We start from the raw sequence: 24,063 nt of genomic DNA, 5'->3' as shown, positions 1-24,063 counted from the left end.
ATGTAGATCTTTTGGTGTGTGTGTGTTAGTCACTCAGTCGTGGCCAACTCTTTGCGACCCCATGGACTGCAGCCCACCAGGCTTCTCTGTCCATGAGATTTTCCAGACAAGGATACTGGAGTGGGTTGCCATTTCCTTCTCCAGGGGATCTTCCTGATCCAGGGATCAAACCCGGATCTCCTGCACTGCAGGCAGATTCTTTATCAACTGAGCTACAAGGGAAACCCAGATCTTTCAGGGTGTGCATGAATTTAAATGACATCTGGTTTAAATAGATAGATACAGTTATAAAGGACAGTGTTTTCAACTATCAGTGGTGGAAAAGCTAGATATCCACATGCAAAAAGAAGTTGGGAGTTGACCTTATAGAAAAAAACAACTCCAAATGCTTCTGAAATCTAAACACACAAAATATAAGTATGAAACTCGCAGAAGAAAACCTCTGGAAGAAGTTTCTCATTGTTGGATATGGTCACAATTTGGGGGATTTGACACCAAAAGTACAGGCAATAAAAGAAAAAATTATTATTAGTCTTTATCCAAATTCAAAACTATTTCACATGGAAACAAAGTACCAGAGGGGGGAAAGACAAACCACAGGATGGAAAAAAAAATCTTTCAAATCATATTTGTGATAAAGCTGAATAGAATAACATTTTCTGTCAACACTTTACCACACATTGTCTTTGCTCAACTGACCGATATTGCATGGTATCCCTTAGTCATTTTTGTTTACTATTTCCATAATATTATTCTTGGTTATGCCTCCCTATTGATACAATATTGGGATTTTTTATTTTATTTTTTTCTGGGGGGATTTTTTATATCACTTTACTTGAGTTTATCTTGAATACCACCTCTTCTCTCCTAAACTCAGAATGTTTTCTATAGTGTTTGGATTTATGTCTTGAAATAATCCTTGAACTAATCTTTGGCCATCTAGGGTTTGGAGCTGAGGTTCTTGCAGATCTCCTGTGGGTCCCCCTGGGTTCACAGCAGCTATGGGGCCGTGACCTTGTGGGGTCGTCCCAGGGTTGCAGTGCCAAGTGGATGGTGTGCACGGGTCTCTCCAGGGAGGACCTCTGAGCCCCTGTCCCCACTCCTCATCTGGGCCCCTTCCAGGGACTCAGTCCTGGTCTGCTGGCTTCTCTTTCCTTCCCACCCAGCTCCATGTGGACAGTTCTTTACAGCCTTGGTGTGGACAAGGCTTCCTGCTAGAGTCATGTGTTTTCAGGAGATGGGACCCTGATGTATTTCTAGGGGAGCTGAGCTCAGCATCCTCTTGTCCACCTGGAGCTCCTCCCCAGGACAGTGTGTGACACTCACTGTTCACTAAGTGTGGCTCCTGTGACTGTTCAGGAAGAGTTGGTGCTGATTTATTTTCTTCCTTTCCTAGACCATGGTTTCCTTTTTCTTTTTTTCTTTCTTTCTCCTTCGTTCCTTCTTTTCTTTCTGCTGTGTGTGTGTGCATTCCTGTGTGTGTGTATGTGTTCCTGGGTGTGTATGCATTCATCATTGGGTACTTGAAACAACAGGCAACTACTCACTCTTGGTTGATTTCCTCCACATCATGACTGGCCTTCACTAGTTAACTTGGTGTGCTCCTTGTCCTGGGATCAGTCCAAAGGAAAGCTAAGGGCTGCTCAGTTTATTTCTGAGTCAATATCTTGCCTGACCCATGGGTGGCTGTTTTATTCCCATGAATATATGTCTGTTTTTGAATGCCCTATGTCCCCCAAATCCACATGCCAGTTCTACTCAGGGTTTTACATAGTCTAGTCTAGGTCTCCACCCTTAATCCTTTGTCCCTGGTCCCACATATGTATAGTCCCCCTGTAGCTGTAATGAGACACTCCAGCTGCTCTTCAGTTTAAGCTTATTTAGGTAAAGCAGACATTCATCTTCAGGCTGTCCCCAAGTAGGTTGGAACATTGCATTAAGGTTTTCTGTGATCACTCTAGTTTGAGGGAGCTGAGCCGCTGCTCTTTACAGATCAAGACTGCACTGCCCCAGGCAGGAGGATGGTACAGGTGAGTAAAAACACCACAAAATGTCCTTCCATCCTGTTCTGGATTTTTCATAACTGTGTGTTCACTTTGTTGCCATAGATTTTGTTTGACTGTTTTCTAGAGCTCACATGACATTTTTCATCTGGGTTCTGATTGTTTTCTCATGTTTCTAAGGGAGAATTCAATACATCCTAGCCCACCATTTTGCTCACATCACTCTGTTAAATTTTATTTAGTTTCACAACATTTCATGATATCAGTGCCTCACATTTTCCGGTACTTATCCCAAAGTTGTTACAATTTAACTTGCTTACAAGTTTTTCTTTCACGGGTAAGGCTGAACAAAATAGCAAAGTATGTAAAATATGTATAATTTACATTATGACAGCTTTCTAAAAGTTATATAACTAAGTTCAAGGTATAAACCCTCTAAGAGTCAGTTTGCACACTGTACATGATATCCAAAAACTGGCCAGAATGTGTGGTTTTGGTGTCCTTTTCAGGATTTCACCACCTTCAGGTCGGTAAAGCAAAATAATTTTGCTGGTGGTAAAAATAAAAGGCAAATTTATTTTCATTACTCAGCCATTAAAAAGAATACATTTGAATCAGTTCTAATGAGATGGATGAAACTGGAGCCTATTATACAGAGTAAAGTAAGCCAGAAATAAAAACACCAATGCAGTATACTAATGCATATATATGGAATTTTGAAAGATGGTACCCTGTATGAGAGACAGCAAAAGAGACACAGATGTATAGAACAGTCTTTTGGACTCTGTGGGAGAGGGGAGGGGGGATGATTTGGGAGAATGGAATTAAAACATGTATAATATCATATAAGAAACGAATCGCCAGTCCAGATTCGATGCAGGATACAGGAAGCTTGGGGCTGGTGCACTGGGATGACCCAGAGGGATGATATGGGGAGGGAGGTGGGAGGGGGGTTCAGGATGGGGAGCACGTGTAAACCCATGGCGGATGTGTGTTGATGTATGGCAAAACCAATACAATATTGTAAAGTAAATAAATAAATACATTAAAAAAAAAAAAGAAGTTTTCATTCTTTATGAAGGGATATGAGTTTGAGTGAACTCCGGGAGTTGGTGATGGACAGGGAGGCCTGGCATGCTGAGATTCATGGGGTCACAAAGAGTCGGACATGACTGAGTGACTGAACTGAACTGAACTGAAGATTTTTTAAAATGCTTATTGATCACTCCTTTAAATTGTGTGATTCTCTGTATGTGTATATTTGTACTGTAAGATTCAGCTTCATACTTAGAAAAATGAAAAAAGATTGCTATGTGGAAGTTTCTAGTCTAACATACAGTTAATACTTGTTCAGCCAACCTCATCAAAATGTATCCTAAGATTATACTGATTAAAAAAACCAAGAAAGTTAACTGGCTTTAATTCTCTTCTTACTCCATGGGAACTGATTTACTCATGCTCCTCCTACAATGTATCTGCTAACATTGGACAGTGCAGCTGGGGCGTTACCTTCCTATTACATATAACCTGTGAAGGCAGAAGAAAAAAAATCAGTCTGCTTACCCAGAGGAGCAACAGGCAATGGAAACCCAATGCCAGAGGGTGAAGCTTAATGATGGCCACTTCATTCCTATCCTGGGATTTGGAACCTATGCACCTGAGGAGGTAAGAGTAGTGGTTTGGGGTTGAGATATAAATAGTAAGTGGATGTAACATGAGAGGAAGGGGACTTTGGTTGTCAAGCACTGAGCTCCTGTGTGACTCTGGGAGGATCACGTGGTTCCACTAACCAGGCTAGAACCATGCCCTGTGAAAGAGGAGAGAGCATCCAGTCTCTACCCTGCATCAGGGTCTGAGGCTGTGCTCACCTGCAGATTACTCTGGGTTCCCCTGCAGTTTCCATCTCTTTCCCACCTTGGCATAAGAGGTGAGACTCGGCTGTCAAGAACGCTGACTGTCAGCTGCTTTGCTTTGAGGAGCATTGTAATGGTGGGGTTTTCTCTGTATGTTTCATTAATTCCAGAATCCTTTCCTTCTTCCAAAAACACATGACCCAGAGAAGTATTTGAGGTGGAAGATCCTGAAGATGAGGTGACTGAAAACTAATGGGAGAGAATTGCTTTTCTATTGTGAAATACCTGCTCAGTGCCAGGCAAGAAACACTCCAGTTGTGTTTTGACCTGTACTTCTGTTTCTGCTTGGAAACTTATTCTAATGGAAAGTATAGCTTCATTAGAGGGGATAAGCTACACTCTTTCAGGAAAGATTTCAATTGTAGGGTTTGTATTTTATTTTTACTATACTCTTCAGCCCTTGTGCATATGAGAGCCTAGTGGACAAGACTCTAGACTGGAAGCCAGAAAACTGGCTGCCCATCTTTTCCTTAAGAGTATGTGGTATGTGGTACCTCAATGTTTATTGCAACACTGTTTATAATAGCCAGGATGTGGAAGCAACCTAGATGTCCATCAGCAGATGAATGGATAAGAAAGCTGTGGTACATATACACAATGAACTATTACTCAGCCATTAAAAAGAATACATTTGAATCTGTTCTAATGAGGTGGATGAAACTGGAGCCTATTATACAGAGTGAAGTAAGCCAGAAAGAAAAACACCAATACAGTATACTAACACATATATATGGAATTTAGAAAGTTGGTAACGATAACCCTGTATGCAAGACAGCAAAAGAGACACAGATGTATAGAACAGTTTTTTGGACTCTGTGGGAGAGGGACAGGGTGGGATGATTTGGGAGAATGGCATTGAAACATGTATAATATCATATAAGAAACAAATGGCCTGTCCAGGTTCGATGCAGGATACAGGATGCTTGGGGCTGGTGCACTGGGATGACCCAGAGGGATGGTACAAGGAGGGAGGTGGGAGGGGGATTCAGGATGGGGAACACATGTACACCCATGGCGGATTCATGTTGATGTATGGCAAAACCAATACAATATTATAATTAGCCTCCAATTAAAATAAATAAATTTAAATTAAAAAAAAAAAGAGTATGTGGTTGTGATGAGGAACTGGTCCTTAAACTTTGAGTCCCACTTTTTTCATCTACAAAACAGAAGGAAATATTCAGAAATACTTTGGAGATAGAAGACAGTGCTTGTTTGCTTTGTAGAGCAAAGTGGACTGAGGGGAGGGAAGGGTTTAGGCTATTTTTGAAGCTCACTGGTTCATTACTCAGTACATCCCTGAATGCCCCTGCATTTAAGGAAAACAGGGACTAGAGCCAAAAGAGGGCAATTAGACCAAGGATCTACCTCCTTGAAAAAGGAAGGATTCTAAGTCACATAAAAATAAATGGAATATTATTCAGCCTTTATAAAAGAAGTTATCCTTTTGCCACTTGCAACAACATGGAGGAAACTGGACAATATTAAACTAAATGAAATAAGCCAGAAGTAGGAAGACAAATACTGCCTGATCTCTTTGTTGGTGGAATCTAAAAAAGTGAAACTCAGAAGCAGAGAGTAGAGGAATGGTGACCAGAAACTGAGTACATGCTGGGGAAAATGGCAAGATAATGGTCAAGGATACAGACCTTCAGTTATAAGATAAGTTCTGAGATGTAATGTAGAGCGTGGTAACTATAGTTTAAAAAATGGATTGTATTCATGAGATTTGCTAAGAGACTAGATATTAAGTATTCTCCCCACAGCCAAAAGTTATCCATATGAGGTGACAGATCTGTTATTAGCTTGATTGTGTTAGTCATTAACAATGGATAATTATATGAGAACATTGGTTTGTAAAACTTGAATACATGCAGATTTTATTTGGTGTATTCTATGTGGCTTCACTGGTAGACAGAGGTCCCAGAAGCTTTCACCTGGTTTCTTGATGCTTTTCAGCCCAGTTCAGTTGCTCAGTCGTGTCCAACTCTTTGGAACCCATGGACTGCAGCACGCCTGGCTTCCCTGTCCATCACCAACTCCTGGAGCTTACTCAAACTCATGTCCATCAAGTCAGTGATGCCATCCAACTTTCTCATCCTCTGTTGTCCCCTTCTCCTCCTACCTTCAATCTTTCCCAACATCAGGGTCTTTTCCAATGAGTCTATTCTTCACATCAGGTGGCCAAAATATTGGAGTTTCAGCTGCAACATCAGTCCCTCCAATGAATATTCAGGACTGATTTTCTTTAGGATGGACTGGTTTGATCTCCTTGCAGTCCAAGGGACTCAAGAGTCTTCTCCAACACCATAGTTCAAAAGCATCGATTCTTCTGCACTCAGCTTTCTTTATAGTCCAACTCTCACATCCATACATGACTACTGGAAAAACCAGAGCTTTGATTAGACAGACCTTTGCTGGCAAAGTAATGTCTCTGATTTTTAATATGTTATGTACATTGGTCATAGCTTTTCTTCCAAGAAGCAAGCTTTTTTTAAATTTCATGGCTGCAGTCACCATCTGCAGTGATTTTGGAGCCCAAGAAAATAAAGTCTCTGACTATTTCCATTGTTTCTCCATCTATTTGCCATGCAGTGTTGGGATCGGATGCCATGATCTTGACTTTTTGAATGTTGAATTTTAAGCCAGCTTTTTCACTCTTCTCTTTCACTTTCATCAAGACGTTCTTTAGTTCCTCTTCACTTTCTACCTTAAGGGTGGTGTCATCTGCATATCTGAGTTTATTGATATTTCTCCTGGCAGTCTTGATTCCAGCTTGTGCTTCATGCAGGCCAGCATTTTGCATGATGTACTTTGCATATGTTACATAAGCAGGGTGACAATATACAGCCTTGACATACTCCTTTCTTGATGCTTTTACCAGGTACTTTATACCTTTGTGGATTTTGCTTCAAGCATCTCACACTATAAATTGTATCCATGAATACAACTTTATGCTAAGTCTTACAATTTTTTCCAGAAAATCACTGAATCTGGAGTTTTTCTTGGGGTCGTCTGATACCTGTGATCAACCACTGATCGCCTGGGATTGAAGGGTTCCTGGTCATCCATTTAATCACTGACCAGGAAAGTTCAGGAAAACTGTCATGGGTTCATCACCACACATGCAGAATGAACCAAAAGCACAAAGAAAAGTTGATTATTGGAAAGATCGAAGCTTGTGGCTCAGCAATTTCTTAATCATGGGGATGTTCAATTCTACCTTTGTTGCTTATGTAGGTTCCTAAGACAGAAGCTCTGGAGGTCACCAAATTCGCTATAGAGGTTGGGTTCCGCCACATTGACAGTGCTCATGCGTACAGAAATGAAGAGCAGGTTGGCCAAGCCATTCAAAGCAAGATTGCCGATGGCACTGTGAAGAGAGAAGACATATTCTGCACTTCAAAGGTGATTCGTGTGTTGTGTGTGTGCACATGTGCACAACTAGTTGTATGCAGGTGATAATTATGTAATAGGATCAGTAATTAGGTGAATGTTGTTTACTGATACAGCTTTCTTTCCACACATATTTATATGTTAAATGTAGTTTCCTCTTCCCCCGCCCAAAAATAGAAAGTGATACTGACTTTTTCTTCACTGCTCTGTTCAAATTTTAAAGTCACTTTCCTTCTCTGAGCCTAGACCAGAGGAGTGTGATTTAGTATGGTCTAAGGATTCATACAGAAATGTGAATAGATTATAGCTTTCCTTATCATCTGGGTGAGTTTCTCAAATTTCTTCACATTCTGAATTTCAGTTCTCAACTCTAAGAGTAAGAGAGAACATTAGGAGAGGGATTTTGTATATTCCACAAGATCTAGCCAAAGTGTCTTGAATTATGTTCTGCTCATGTTAATATGTTCAAAATACTTTTTTTTCTACAGTTATGTAAACAAAATGCTAATTAATTCTGAGAGAACTGATTGATTGAATTAGACTAAGTTTGTGCTTTTATGCTCTATTAAACACAATTCAGATGATAGGCATGGTAATTATTTTATAATGTTATTTATCTTGATTAATTTTATTCTATTATGAATGATGTACTGATGATAAATTCAGTCAAATAATAAAGTTTGCATGGGTGGGTTAGATAAAAAATGGAACTCAAGAAAAAAAGGAGCATTTTTCCCAGTGGTTATCCATTTCTAAGCAATAAAAATGTTTAATCATTAAATGAAACAAGACAAACAAAATGACCTACTGCCTTCATTTAACATAACTTCTATTATTTAACCTCTGCAGCTTTGGTCCACATCCCTTCAACCAGAGTTGGTCCAATCAGCCTTGGAAAAGTCATTGAAAAGCCTTCAACTGGACTATGTTGATCTCTATCTTATTCATACTCCAGTGCCTCTGAAGGTTGGCAATTTGTGTGATCACCTCTATCTTATTTCATGTGTCACAATGTCTATCAGCTTCCATGAATGGTTGGCTTAAGATTTTTCATAGTACTTTTTTTCATAATACTTAAGTACTTAAGATTTTTCATAGTACTTTTTCCATAGTACTTAAGTATTTTTCATAGTACAGTGCAGGGTGTACTCTACACTGAGGAAAGTTGAGTTGCAGTATTCTTAGAAATGGGTCCATTTTTCTATCTCTTATCATGGCAAAATCATGGCATTACTCTTGGTTTGTTTTATTTTCACTGAACATTTTTGATCGGTGGCAAATATGGCCTTGGGGGCCTCAAGGCTCATGGCCATGAACATTTGAGAGCATGTCTAGATCTTCCACACTCCATATCAACCTAAGGAGAGCCTTGCTGGTTCATATGTCTGCCCTAGGGCACCTGATGCTCAAAGGGAAAAGGAAGTCTGATATTTAGCTCAGGTCAAGTTTGCAATTTTAATGCCAGAAGTAAGGCATAGCTTACAGTCACTCCCAGTGCAATGGAGGTATTTTGCAAGAGGAAAGTAAAAGATGCAGAAAAAAATTCAAGTAAGTCATTGACAGTCCCCATTAGAATGTAGGAAAATTGTATTTATCAAAACATAAGTGTAAGAGATTAGTGGAAAATTGCCTTCTAAACACATTTCTCAAAACTCCATTTGTAAAGCACTTTGCAAATGTTAGTATCTAGAATGTTGTAAACCTACCTCATAGAGGTTTGATGCCCTGGTCCTAGACGTGCCTGGCTGTTTGGCTAAGTGTGGGGAAATTGTTTTGTAACATCTCTAAAATGACTGCTTCTATTCCAGCCAGGGGAGGAAATTTTGCCAACAGATGAAGATGGAAAACTGATACTTGACTCAGTGGATCTCCGTCACACGTGGGAAGTGAGTCCAGGGAAGAGAAAACCAGGGGAGGAGCCAGGAGATAGGGAACCTCCTCATTTCTTCCACCTTTGAGAATGGGCTGTGGACCATCAGACTCAGCAGTTCATGAATCTAAGGGCTGGGATGCTGGGGTTGTGGGGAGGAAACCATTGCTGAAATGTTCACAGAGAAGAACAGTGGAGAAGAATTTGGGATGGTAACATAGGCATCTATTTTTTTCCATGTATTATGTCTTCTCCAGGGTTTTTCTAACTGTAATTCTTCCTGTGTCATGAACTTTTCCACTTTTTTCTTCCTTATAATCAATGCTAATTTTTGACAAGAGACACTTTTAACAATTTTTTTTTTCAGCCATTAACCTTGTTTTATTGCCCATTCCAAGTGACTGTTCATGACTGTTCACCACCCCTTCCTCCCAGGCCCTGGAGAAGTGTAAGGATGCAGGGCTGACCAAGTCTATCGGGGTGTCCAACTTCAACCACAAGCAGCTGGAGAAGATTCTGAACAAGCCAGGGCTCAAGTACAAGCCCGTCTGCAACCAGGTGAGCAGACTTGACTCCTCTCCCTCTTGCTCTTCACAATCTCCTTCTTACACTGGAGCCAGATGTCTGTCTGGCCTTCCCTCCTGTTCATTTGACCTTTGTGGACATAGGATTCTAGAGAGCAGAGCCTCTGTCTGGACAGTGTGAATAGAATCCATAACAGTATCTCTGACTGATAAAGTCTGGGTGGAAAAGGCGGGGAGAGCTTCCTACTAAATTGTGGGTAGGAACTGAGGGAAGTGAAAAGGAGTTAGACTTAACACCCAGAACTTAGAGGAAGGGGTTTTTCCCCTGAACTTAAAGCATGACCTGAAATCAGATGTCACAAAGTGTCTTGGAGGGAACTATGTACATTAAGGAAACATGGAACAGGAAGTAAACAAAGAGAAAAATCAGCTGAGATGGGTGTTAAGAGTTTGTGTGGAGTTTGAATGCCTGAATCCTTTGTCTTGGTTTCTCTGCATTTATGGGTCTTCAACTAAGTTTGCTGGAGGCTATTAAAGTTCATCAAGTTTGATGGATAAAGTTAAAGGCTTATGGTGATACTAACCACTGATGAAATATTCATTCAGGAATACTTACTCAATCGTAGAGCACACCTTGTGATTTACTCAAGCTTGGGCTGATTCTCCCATCAATGTCCATCACAAAATTAACTGATTAAACTCACTTTTCTATGTCTGTTTCTGTTCTCGAACTTTTTTTGGTTCTATTTTTTACCTTATTGTGGTAAAAGAAGACCATGAGACCTAACCTCATAGCAAGTTTTAAAGTATTCATATAATGCAATACAGTGTTGTTTATTATAGGGACAGTGTTGGAAGCAGATCTAAAATTCATTCAACTTGTATAATTGAGACTTCACATCATGCTTATCAATTCCAGATTCCCCCCTCCTCCCAGCCCCTGGTGACCATCTCTCTGCTGTTTAATTCTAAGTTTGACAGATCTAGATATGACATATACCGGAGAAGTGATACATATGTCATGTAATCTTCACCCTTCTGCAACAGTCTTATTTCGTACATACCATAATGTCTTTAAGTTACAAGTTGGAGTCAAAGAAAAAGAATCTTATATGGAAAGTGTAGCTTACACAATTCAAGAAATATATATATATATATATATATATTTTAGTTATAAAAGTTAAGAAATTAATGTGATTCTGGTATCAGTTTTACTTCCATGTTTTTATTGTGAAAAATTTCAGATATTAGAACAGTTAAGGATACAATAGTGTGTGTGTGTATATATATATATAAATATAAATATATATATAATTTAATTCTATGGATTTATATAATAAATATATATATTATGTTTTGACAACCTGGATCTGATATGGTTCACATGTCACTTTGAGTCATATTTTTCATGGTTTTAACCTAGAATCGTCACTCAATCATTATGTCATGAAGATAGCGAGACAAGTTCCCAACAAACAAGCTGTATTTATCATCATTACTTTGTGACATTGATTAACTTGTTTGTCTGGTTCTAGTTTATGTAAATTAGTAGTTAAATCTGAACTCCTTACTACATTTGACAAGAAAACGTCCTTTTATTTTTCCATTCTCCATAAATCTTTATTTTTTTTAATTTATTTTAACTGGAGGCTGGTTACTTTACAGTATTATGGTGGTTTTTGCCATACATTCACATGAATCAGCCGTGGGTGTCCTTTGTGTGTGTGCCTCTCACATACACCCGAGTAGGAAGCATGTGATGACAAGTTGTCCTTCTGTGAATAGTGGTGTTTTGTTCTCCTGGTAAAACTACTGGTAGCTAGATTTTTGTTTGGAAGTGTGTACTTTCCTGTTGAAATTATCTAGTCATCTTTCGGATAATAACTTTCATCAGGGGAATTTCGATTTCCCCCAAATTTTCACAAAACGGTTGAGAATCCTTCAATGACTCCCACATGCATTAATTATTTCATTGGGATATTTTTCAATATTTTCCATTTTAAGCAATATTTTTCATCTTCTGACCTAACATTTTATTGTAAAGACAAAATTCCTTCATTAAGTCAACATAAAATGCACTTATTCCTGTAAGACAGGGTAAAAACTTAACTCCTTCCCATTAATTGTCAGTTTCTGAGAAAGGATTTATTGTAATACTCACCATCCATGGAGGAAAATACTTTTGTTCTTTCTCCTGCTCTCATCACTAGAGCCTCAGGGATTTTTATTTACTCTGTGTGCTACATTTGTTTTCACTCATAATTCTTTTTGATGCTCAAGTTTACCCAAATGCCACCAGTGGGACCTCCCTCTCCCATCACACTAGATCCCCTCCCATCACACTAGGTCCTATAGTTCCAAGATTCTAACAGCTCTTTTTCTGTCTCCAATCTGGAATTAGACATATGTCTTGGTGGAGTTCAGTGGTATTTAGTAACCAAGATCTGGTTCCTAGAGTTGCTTGTTCTCAGGAATTATTATTATTTTTTAATCTTCTCAGGGAACAGAGATAAACTTTTTTTTTTAATCATTATTGAGGTTGATGTTTCCAGTTGTAATTTGATTTGCGCAGGTGTTTTTTTCTTTAGCATATGTAATTTTTTACTTTTACGCTTCCTCTGACATATTACCTTTTCATGTAACTTGACAACTCTTCTCTGTTGGCACTCTACAGGTGGAATGTCACCCTTATCTCAACCAGAGCAAGCTGCTGGAGTTCTGCAAGTCACACGATATTGTCCTGGTTGCCTATGGTGCTCTGGGGGCCCAGCGGTCATCAAAATGGTATGAACATTACTGAAGGCCACAGGCAGTTACTCTGAAAATCAATTTTTTTAAGTCTTTACTGAATTTGTCACAATACTGTTTCTGTTTTATGTTTTGGTTTTTGGGCTTCAAGGCATATGGGATCTTAGCTCCCTGACCAAAGATCAAACCCTCAACCCCTGAACTGGAAGATGAAGTCTTAATCACTGGACAACCAGGGAAGTCCATAAAACTCAAATTTTGAGAAAATATTTTTATAATAATGTACACAGTGCTTTTTTTTCATACTGTTCATGGGGTTCCACAGGAGTGGAAAAGGTCTGTTTTCATTCCAGTCTCAAAGAAAGGCAATGCCAAAGAATGTTCAAACTACCTCACAATTGCACTCATTTCACATGCTAGCAAAGTAATGTTCAAAATTCTCCAAGCTAAGCTTCAACAGTACATGAACTTCCAGATGTTCAAGCTGGATTTAGAAAAGACAGAAGGCACCAGAGATCAAATTGCCAACATCCTCTGGATCATCGAAAAAGCAAGAGAATTCCAGAAAAACATCTACTTCTGCTTTATTGACTACACCAAAGCTTTTGACTGTGTGGATCACAACACTTGGAAAATTCTTAAAGAGATGGGAATACCAGACCACATGAGCTGCCTACTGAGAAATCTGTAAGCAGGTCAAGAAGCAACAGTTAGAGCTGTACATGGAACAAAAGAATGGTTCCAAATCAGTAAAAGAGTACATCAAGCCTGTATATTGTCACCCTGCTTATTTAATCTATATGCAGAGTACATCATGCGGAATGCTGGGTTGGATGAAGCACAAGCTGGAATCAAGATTGCTGGGGAAAATATCAATAACCTCAGATGATACCACTCTTATGGCAGAAAGTGAAGAAGAACTAAAGAGCCTCTTGATGAAAGTGAAAGAGGAGAGTTAAAAAGTTGGCTTAAAGCTCAACATTCAAAAAACTAAGATCATGTCATCCGGTCCCATCACATCATGGCAAATAGATGGGGAAACAATAGAAACACTAAAAGTCTTTATTTTGGGGGGCTCCAAAATCACTGCAGATGGTGACTGCAGCCATGAAATTAAAAGACCCTTGCTCCTTGGAAGACAAGCTATGACCAACCTAGACAGAATGTTAAAAAGCAGAGACATTACTTCTCCAACAAAGGTCCATCTAGTCAAAGCTCTGGTTTTTCCCGTGGTGATGTATGGATGTGAGAGTTGGACTGTAAAGAAAGCTGAGCACCAAAGAATTGATACTTTTGAACTGTGGTGTTGGAGAAGACTCCTGAGAGTCGCTTGGACTGCAAGGAGATCCAACCAGTAAATCCTAAAGGAAATCAATCCTGAATATTAATTGGAAGGACTAATGCTGAAGCTGAAACTCAAATCCTTTGGCCGCCTGATTCAAAGAACTGACTCACTGGAAAAGACCCTGATGCTAGGAAAGATTGAAGACAGGAGGAGAAGGGGATGACAGATGAGATGGTTGGATGGCATCACTAACTCAATAGACATGAGTTTGAGTAAACTCCAGGAGTTGGTGATGGACACGGAGGAATGGCATGCTGCAGTCCATGGGGTCGCAGAGTCGGACACGACTGAGTGACTGAACTGAACTGAACGCAGTGCTCTGGAGATAACATTTAACTGATGGGAAGAGAAGAGAAATGGGACATAATCTTTCTGTTTTGTCTTACAATCACAAGCCAAATTGATTTTTTTTTTTACATTTCATGTGTCTTGTTGTATGTAGATTTTAATGCAAGTGTCTCTGCATTGAACACTTAAGAGATAAGCTTAAGTCATGACTTACTTATTTTTTAACAAATGAACATGGTGCTAGTAATAAAAGTTTCCAGTCTCCCTCACCTTATATCTAAAATCAGGACAAGAAATGTACCTCCCAGGCACTGCAAGGAGATCAAACCAGTCAATCCTAAAGGAACTCAGTCCTGAATATTCATTAGAAGGACTAATGCTGACTGAAGCTCCAATACTTTGGCCATATGATGCGAAGAACCAACTCATTAGAAAAGACCTTGATTCTGGGAAAGATTGAAAGCAGGAGGCGAATGGGATGACAGAAGATAAGATGGTGGGATGGATAACTGACTCAATGGACATGACTTTGAGCAAGCTCCGGGAGATAGTGAAGGACAGATAAGCCTGGCGTGCTGCAGTCCATGGGGCGCAAATAGGCAGACATGACTGAGTGACTGAACAACAATCCAGATCTATGATGATCAAAAAAAAATCACAAATTGAATCATTTTAGTGAAAATTTGTTTGTAGGAGTATTGCACAATGCAAATAATGATGAAATCTCATTTTTAGACTACTCAATTTTTATCAACACTTCAGAAAAGTGAAAATTAAAAACAAAAAACATTTCCCTGTCTCCATCTCTTTTTATTTTCTTGCCCTTGTACTTATTTTAGAGCTATGATTATTAAGAAAAATAACCACTGAGAAGTAAAACAGAAAAAAGAAAAAATCCACAAGTTTGGCAGTACTGGTCTCAGCTCAAGCATGCATCCAAATGACTGGGAGAACTTTGTAAATGCAGATTGGGAAATGACACAGTTGAGATTCTGATTCAGTTTGTCTTCAGCTAAGCCATAGAATTTGTATTTCTAACAAGATTCCAGGTGATACTGATGCTTCTGGTCCCTCGACCACACTTTGAGAAACACTGGTCTAGAGTAGACCTACTTTATCTGTTTGAAAAGCCTCCTTAGAAACTAAGTATTCAGTTTCAACTCCTCAGCATTTCTGAATTTCTTTCCAGGGTGAACCCAAACTACCCTATTCTCTTGGAGGACACGGTTCTTTGTGCCATTGCCGAAAAGCACAAGCAGACCCCAGCTCTGGTTGCCCTTCGCTACCAGATACAACGTGGGGTTGTGGTTCTGGCCAAGAGTTACAACAAGAAGAGGATCAAAGAGAACATACAGGTGATGATAAGTGGGGCTGTGGGCAGAGGGCTCCTAAGCAGTATCCTTCACAAGGGTCATTCTTTGTCCAGCTCTCAGACTATCCTTGAGTCAAGACAAGTTACCTGTTTTTCTTTGTGCATGAATGCCTTGTGTGTGTTTCTGATGGTTTTCTCCTCCTGCTGTGGCAACAAGAGAGGTGGTATGGCTGGAGAGGGTTCAGGTTGGACAGAAAATTGAGATTTTAGTTCCAACACTGTGTCAATTTATTCTGTCACCTTGTACAAATAACATCTTATTTTCTTCATTCTCAATTGACAAAATTACATTATTTGATTTTTGTAGGCCATTTAGGCTGCTCTAACAAAATACTTAAGATCGGGTGGCTTAGAAACAACTGAAATTTGTTTCTCACAGTTCTAAAGCTGAAGATCTGAGGTCAGGGTGCCTGTGTGATCAAGTGAGGGCCCTCCTCCAGGTCACAGGCTTTCCCTTGTATCTTAACATGATGGAGGGGACATCAGAGCTCTCCCAAGTATGTTATATGAATATGATATTGTTTAAATCTCCTTCTTGAGGGCTCCACCATCATGACCTAATCACCCTCAAAGGCTCTCATTTGTAATACCATCTCAGTGGGGGGAGGTCCCAACATGTGAATTTGGGGGCATACAAATTACAGCAGTGATCCTTAACTTAACAAATCATTGTGGTTTTGTTTTGCATTTTCCTAAATACTAATGTTTCACTTTCATGCATTTAATCTCCTTGAGTTTCTGCTTTTGCAAATTTCCTGTTCAAGACTGTGCCCATTTTTGCGGAGTTGTCTTTTGATTTGTGTGTAGGAGACCATCATTGTACCCTTAGTCATAGCTGTACATGAAACTCTCCCCAGTTTCAAGATTTAATGCAGAGATCAGTTATGTGTGTCTCTTGATTCTGTGCTTCGGTAAACAGCCTGCACTCAGCTGTTTGAGTCCTCTTGGCTGGGCTCTCGTGCATTTGCAGTTCAGTGCAGAACAGCTCGGCAGTTCTGCTTTAGCAGGTGGATGTGACTCTTGTCAGAGGAGCCTGAACACTTCTCTGTATACATTTTCATATATATTTGGCTTAACTGTGGCAACTAACCTGTTCTTCATCTCAGCACAGCACTATGCCCCCTCATCAGTGAATGGGGAAAAATCTTCATATCTGGGCTCAGAACTGACTCACCATTTTTTCTGGGAGCAGGTTCTCAGTCTGGAGTGTCCAAAGACTGTGTGTTTGGATAAAGAGGATTTTAGTTTGTTTTCTGTCTCAAGTGATTCACTTAGAAAGACTGATGTACTGTAATGTTTGTAAGGTGGACAGAGAAGGAGAAGGTGTAGGAAGGAGAGATGAGAACTCAGCAGAGGCTCCCAGACTTATTAACCTGAAAGCTGAGGACAGACTCGGCTTCCCTGTTCCCTCTTCTTGTCCCCTTCATGGAAACTCCTCCAGTCCAGAGAGGGAGGCCGGCTCCTTGGAGGAGCAGTTAATGTTATTCTTCCTTCCTTCCAGGTGTTTGACTTTGAACTGACTCCAGAAGACATGGAAACAATCAATGGCATCAATAGAAATATGAGATATTATGAATTTCTACCGTAAGTGACTTGCTGATGTTTCACACACTGTTTACTACAACAGGCAGGTCAGCAGGGGAATGAGGATTTTTAAAAGCTTAATTCTAGGAAGACAGTTCTGATTTCCAGTGTAGGAGTAAACCAGATGCTTCCTGTAGACCTCAGACCAGAGGTTTCCTCCAGGGTTCTGTCTCTGACCAATAGAAATGTAATTGCAGCCCATGACAGCCCATTAGTAAAATCACCAGAGTTGACATTGTGGTGAATTCACTACTTTGTGCTCCTAATTACTGTGCCTGGTGTACCACCTCGCAGGGCTGAGGGACCCAGTAGACACATGCAGCACAGTGCCTAGCACTTTAAAGCTCTATGAAAAAATGTTCATATTTAATTCTTTTTAAAATTGGGTGAAATGATCAGATTAATAGTGACTGTGTAATAATGAATCTGTCCTGGATTATATTCATGTTTGAAATTGAAAATGAAAGTGTTAGTTGTTCAGTTGTATCCGACTCTTTTGTGACCCCATAGACCATAGCCCCACCAGGTTCCTCTGTTCATGGAATTCTCCAAGCAAGAATATTGGAGTGAGTTGCCATTCTCTCCTCCAGGGGATCTTCCCAACCTAGGGATTGAACCCTGGTGTCCCATATTGCAGGCAGATTCTTTACAGTCTGAGATACCAGAGAAACTCATATTCATTTTTATCCTAACACAATTGTAAAATGTCATGTCAATGTTTTTATGGAGGGGAGCCCTTGAAGGGCAACATGCATCAGTGCTGAGAACTCACACTGGACCTGCCTCCACCCCTTCCTTCTAGAGTCTGGTAGATTTTCTCCCTAAAGGGCATTTCTTTTCCATGACACCATCCATTTACGTCATGTTTATCTCTTCATTGGGCTTTTCCCCCTGTTACAACTCCCATGCCCTCATCCTTGTTGTCTCACAAAGCTGAATTACCAGTAGATCATGAGCTTAACTGACCCTCTAGTGAGTGACCACTGTGTCCTTAGCAGGACACACCCAGGTAAGATCATCTGGGTTTCTGGTTTCCTGAGTCAGGACTCAACCCATTGTAGCCTTTGTCCATCACGGTCCATCCCCTGGGGAGCCTCCACCTCCTGGACTTTGACTTATTTACTAATGCAGAATTCCAGCTAAAACTGCAGAAGGATCCCAGGATTGAAGAGCCTGAAGACTAATGAGAGAGAAGTTGGAAGGGAGTTTAGAGAGAAGGGAACACAAATTAGTGATAAAATGAAGACACTTTCAAATGAAAGATCTCAAAACTCCCCTTCTTGTTTGTAAAGCTATATCATAATTCTAAGAAAACAAATGATAAAGGAATAACATGTGTAAAGCTACTTTTCTGTACTCAAAAGATTTTAAGTATAAATCTATGTTCTCCCTCCTTAGTCTTGAATGCCTAGACTTATTTATCTTTGTGACTTTATGTCAACAACACAGCTCTTGGCACATGAATTTTCTCAGAATACACTTTTTAATGAATCGAATAGAAAAGGACAAATTTAGAAAGAAAAATCAGAACATGAGGAAAAACAGAAAATAGCAGTAATACTAACAAATGAATAACAAGTGTTCTCATAAATTATAAATTAAGAAAGCAGTTAATCATATTTGGTAGTTATGATTATTTAAGTGTACTTGGTATCTCTTCAATAAATTGGAAATTCTTTAATGAAAGCACCCTGTATTGGGGTAGTGATGCTTGATAATTTTTTTTGATGGATGTATGAAAAAAAGAGCAACTAATTCTTTAACTGTGATTATTCTCATCATATTGGGTCAAAAGTTACACCCAGGACTGGAATAACCTCCACAATTAACCATAAGTGTTGTGCTATCATATAAATTGTAACCTGAGTCAAACTGCCTGTCACTGTGGAGTGAATATCACACGTGAATGTTGGGACTGGACGTGCAGATGCTGTGTGCACATGGAGCAGACACCTGCATGTGTGCTTGTTGGGGGAGTAGGAGGGACGTGTTTTGTAGATTTCAAGTTTTAGCCCATCGTGACCACATCACAGAGTAATACTCGCTATGACAACATGACTGATTTAATAAATTAGTACTCTTCTTTCTCTTCCAGTGTTATCGATCACCCTGAGTATCCATATTCTGAAGAATATTAACTATGAGATATCTACCATGCATTCTACTAGAATTTCTTGCTTCTAGGGCTGTGAAGAGCATTTCTGTAGTTGGTGGAGGTGTTCAAATGAAGTGTGTGAACTTTTGAAAGCTTGTTTTTATTAAAAAAAAATCATTTTGTGAAATAATAAAGACTTAAAATAAGGATATTAGTTTTTCCTGATAACAAAATATTTGGAAAATAAAAGGGAAATGATAGAAAATAAAGATAACCTCTGATTAACCCATTTAATAACTTTGGTGTGTTTTCCTTTGTGGAAAAATACATCAGTTGACCTAAGAAAGAAATGGAAAATTTTATTCGAGTCAAATTTGAGAACTGTAACCCAGGAAGCTCTGAGAACTGTTCTGTCCTCTAGAAGTCAGGCACAGGTATGGAAGGTTTTGAGACAGAGGGTTCTGCATGAAAAGATCCAGATCTAAGCATCATCATGGAGGGTCATATGAGCCCTTACAAGGTCAAGAAGGAATTAACTTTTTTTTTCTTTTTCTCTACTATTTATTGCAAGTTCTTACAGCCCAAACTGCCAAAATAAATACCAAGTGATTAAGTACAGAATCTTAAATTGAACCCAAATCTCCTAACTGCGATGTCTATGTTATTTGCACTACACCCAGCTCCTTCCTAGAAATAATTCCATTTTACTTCACTTTGGCTTCACCTGGTGTTTTCATTATTTTATCGTGACCTCTGAGATGGAAAGGGCAGGTACTTACTCTACAAATAAGTAAAGCTAGGTTAAGAGAAGTTTAAATGACACACCAAAGATCACAGAGCTAGTAAAAGCTTACTTTCAAAAACACCCAGTATTCTTAAGATATTTTATTCACATGACATCATATATTTAAAAAATCAGACCAGATTTAAACTCAGATAGAATCTTTGTTCACACCAACACAAGGAGCAGCTTCATTTCAAATCTTTTGTTAAATTAAGCCAAATTTCTAGTTCCTCCTCCACTCCTCTTTGCTGGTCTCCATTGTAAACGATGGCATAGAAATCCTAAGAGGAGTCTGTCAGTGGGGATGTATCCCCAGGGGCTCGGGCAGCTCTTTGACAGTGATTGTCCGCAAATCTATATTCTGGGCCTGGATTCTCTTCATTTCTTTTTTTTTTTTTAATATAAATTTATTTAGTTGGATGCTGATTACTTTACAATATTGTATTGGTTTTGCCATACATCAACATGAATCCGCCATGGGTGTACACGCGTTCCGCACCCTGAACCCCCCTTCCACCTCCCTCCATACCATCCCTCTGGGTCATCCCAGTGCACCAAACCCAAGCATCCTGTATCATGCAGCGAACCTGGACTGGCGATTCATCTCACATAGGATATTATATATGTTTCAATGCCATTCTCCCTAATCATTCCACCCTCGCCCTCTCCCACAGAGTCCAAAAGACTGTTCTATACATCTGTGTCTTTTTTGCTGTCCTGCATACGGGGTTATCATTACCATCTTTCTAAATTCCATGTATATGTGTTAGTATACTGTATTGGTGTTTTTCTTTCTGGCTTACTTCACTCTGTATAATAGGCTCCCATGTGGTACATATACACAATGGATATTACTCAGCCATTAAAAAGAATACATTTGAATCAGTTCTAATAAGGTGGATGAAACAGGAATTTACCTTTTATGGAGCTGTCTTACTGATGCTGGGAGAAAGTTGCTCTTCATGGTTGAGCAGGTGTTCCCACTGATGGGGGAAGTCTGGTCCATGCATAATGCAGACACACAACTCACAGTGAGGAAGAGATGAGGTCAAACGGCAGAGAATAATTTTTTATGCTTAAAAATTTTTGTCATGAAATAAATACATTTCATTTCATACTTTCATGACTTACCTATACAAATGTGTGTGTGCTTATTTACAATTTGAAATCATCTTCAATATACAGGTTGTATACTTATTTTTATGACTATACAGTGGAAGTGAGAAATAGATTTAAGGGACTAGATCTGATAGACAGAGTGCCTGATGAACTATGGACAGAAGTTCATGACATTGTACAGGAGACAGGAATCAAGACCATCCCCAAGAAAAAGAAATGCAAAAAAGCAAAATGGCTGTTTGAGGAGGACTTACAAATAGCTGTGAAAAGAAGGGAAGCAAAAAGCAAAGGAAAAAAGGAAAGATATATCCATTTGAATGCAGAGTTCCAAAGAATAGCAAGGAGAGATAAGAAACCCTTCCTCAGCTATCAGTGCAAGGAAATAGAGGAAAACAATAGAATGGGAAAGACTAGAGATCTCTTCAAGAAAATTAGAGATACCAAGGGAACATTTCATGCAAAGATGGGCTCAATGAAGAACAGAAATGGTAGTGATCTCACAGAAGCAGAAGATTTTAAGAAGAGGTGGCAAGAATACATAGGAGAACTGTACAAAAAGCTCCTCACGACCCAGAAAATCACGATGGTGTGATCACTCACCTAGAGCCAGACATCCTGGAATGTGAAATCAAGTGGGCCTTAGGAACCATCATTATGAACAAAGCTAATGGATATGGTGGAATTCCAGTTGAGCTATTTCAAATCCTGAAAGATGATGCTGTTAAAGTGCTGCACTCAATATGCCAGCAAATTTGGAAAACTCAGCAGTGGCCACAGGACTGGAAAAGGTCAGTTTTCATTCCAATCCCAAAGAAAGGCAATGCCAAAGAATGCTCAAATTACAGTATAATCGCACTCATCTCACACACTAGTAAAGTGATGCTTAAAATTCTCCAAGCCAGGCTTCAGCAATACGTGAACTGTGAACTTCCAGATGTTCAACCTGGTTTTAGAAAAGGCAGAGGAACCCAAGATCAAATTGCCAACATCCGCTGGATCATGAAAAAGCAAGAGAGTTCCAGAAAAACATCTATTTCTGCTTTATGGGCTATGCCAAAGCCTTTGACTATGTGGATCATGATAAACTGTGGAAAATTCTGAAAGAGATGGGAATACCAGACCACCTGACCTGCCTCTTGAGAAACCTATATGCAGGTCAGGAAGCAACAGTTAGAACTGGTCATGGAACAACAGACTGGTTCCAAATAGGAAAAGGAGTACGTCAAGGCTGTATATTGTCACCCTGCTTATTTAACTTATATACAGAGTACATCATGAGAAACTCTGGGCTGGAGCAAGCACAGCTGGAATCAAGATTGCTGGGAGAAATAGCAATAACCTCAGATATGCAGATGACACCACCCTTATGGCAGAAAGTGAAGAAGAACTAAAGAGGCTCTTGATGAAAGTGAAAGAGGAGAGTGAAAAAGTTGGCTTAAAGCTCAACATTCAGAAAACTAAGATCATGGCATCTGGTACCATCACTTCATGGGAAATAGATGGGGAAACAGTGGAAACAGTGGCTGAGTTTATTTTTCTGGGCTCCAAAATCACTGCAGATGGTGACTGCAGCCATGAAATTAAAAGACACTTACTCCTTGGAAGGAAAGTTATGACCAACCTAGACAGCATATTAAAAAGCAGAGACATTACTTTGCCAACAAAGGTCTGTCTAGTCAAGGCTGTGGTTTTTCCAGTAGTCATGTATGGATGTGAGAGTTGGACTCTAAAGGAAGCTCAGCACTGAAGAATTGATGCTTTTGAACTGTGGTGTTGGAGAAGACTCTTGAGAGTCCCTTGGACAGCTAGGAGATCCAACCAGTCCATCCTAAATCATATTGATCAGTCCTGGGTGTTCATTGGAAGGACTGATGTTGAAGCTGAAACTCCAAAACTTTGGCCGCCTGATGGGAAGAGCTGACTTATTGGAAAAGACCCTGATGTTGGGAAAGATTGAGGGCAGGAGAAGAAGGGGATGACAGAGGATGAGATAGTTGAATGGCATCACCGACTGGATGCACATGGGTTTGGGTGGACTTCGGGAGTTGGTGATGGATAGGGAGGCCTGGCATGCTGAGGTTCATGGGGTCACAAAGGGTCAGACACGAATGAGCGACTGAACTATAACTATACTTATTTTTTACTTAATATAAGTATTTTACCAAGCTATCAAGTATTGCCTGGTGGTTTCCAAGGGGGAAGGGGGTGGGAGAGGGTTGGATTGGGAATTTGGGGTGGGCGGATGCAAATTGGTGTATGTAGAATGGATAAACAACAAAGTCCTACTGTTGTAAGAGCTATTATAATCACATAGGGAGATATTACATATTCAATATCCTATGGTAAATATAAAGGAAAATAATATGAAAAAGAATATATATATTTGTATATATAACTGAATTACTTTGCTGAACAGCAGAAATTAACACAACATTGTAATCCAACTCTCTCACAAGCTGCAACTAAAGATTCTGCATGCCCCAATGAAGACTCAGTGCAGCCAAATAAATATTAAAAAACAAAACCCCAGAATTATTAGAAGTTCTTTATTTATTTAAAAAAATTTATTGAAGTATAGTTGACTTACAATGTTGTGTTAATTTCTGCTGTACAGGAAAGTGATTCAGACATATGTGTATATATATATATATATATATTTTTTTTTTGCTCAGTATTTTAGTTAGTTCTTACATGTTTTGCCATTCATTGACTTAATCAGCAAACTTAATCGAACGTTCTTTAGTAGGACATTGTTTTATCAATAAATATCAATAATTAAAATGAGAAATGTCTTTAGTTGATAGTCTAGTGGAGGATGAGACTATAAATGAAATCAGGAGTATTCAGCTGTTAGAGATGGGTAAGTGCTTGTTGGAGATAATTCTGCATAATCTCTCACATTTCTGTACATCTGTTAGGAATCAACTACCCTTCATCCCACACAACTTTTCATTTATACAAGAAACAGCCTTGAAACAGAGATAGTGGCTCCCTTCATTTCTCTGGAACAGAAAATGCAAAG

General features: G+C 39.4%; 1 protein-coding gene across 1 annotated transcript; it reads left to right on the top strand.

The window, feature by feature from the left end:
• Positions 1-3,584: 3,584 nt before the first annotated feature.
• Positions 3,585-19,393, top strand: LOC102395635 (prostaglandin F synthase 1-like). Its single transcript, XM_006078304.3, has 9 exons — positions 3,585-3,668; positions 7,157-7,324; positions 8,162-8,278; positions 9,121-9,198; positions 9,618-9,740; positions 12,381-12,490; positions 15,277-15,442; positions 16,961-17,043; positions 19,139-19,393. The coding sequence occupies exons 1-9, from the start codon at positions 3,585-3,587 to the stop codon at positions 19,179-19,181; spliced, it is 972 nt and encodes a 323-aa protein (XP_006078366.2). The 3' UTR covers positions 19,182-19,393.
• Positions 19,394-24,063: the final 4,670 nt, after the last annotated feature.

Source organism: Bubalus bubalis, chromosome 14 (genome assembly GCF_019923935.1).
Source record: "Bubalus bubalis isolate 160015118507 breed Murrah chromosome 14, NDDB_SH_1, whole genome shotgun sequence".
Classification (NCBI taxonomy): Eukaryota; Metazoa; Chordata; class Mammalia; order Artiodactyla; family Bovidae; genus Bubalus; species Bubalus bubalis.
This window is presented reverse-complemented; position numbering and strand designations above follow the sequence as displayed.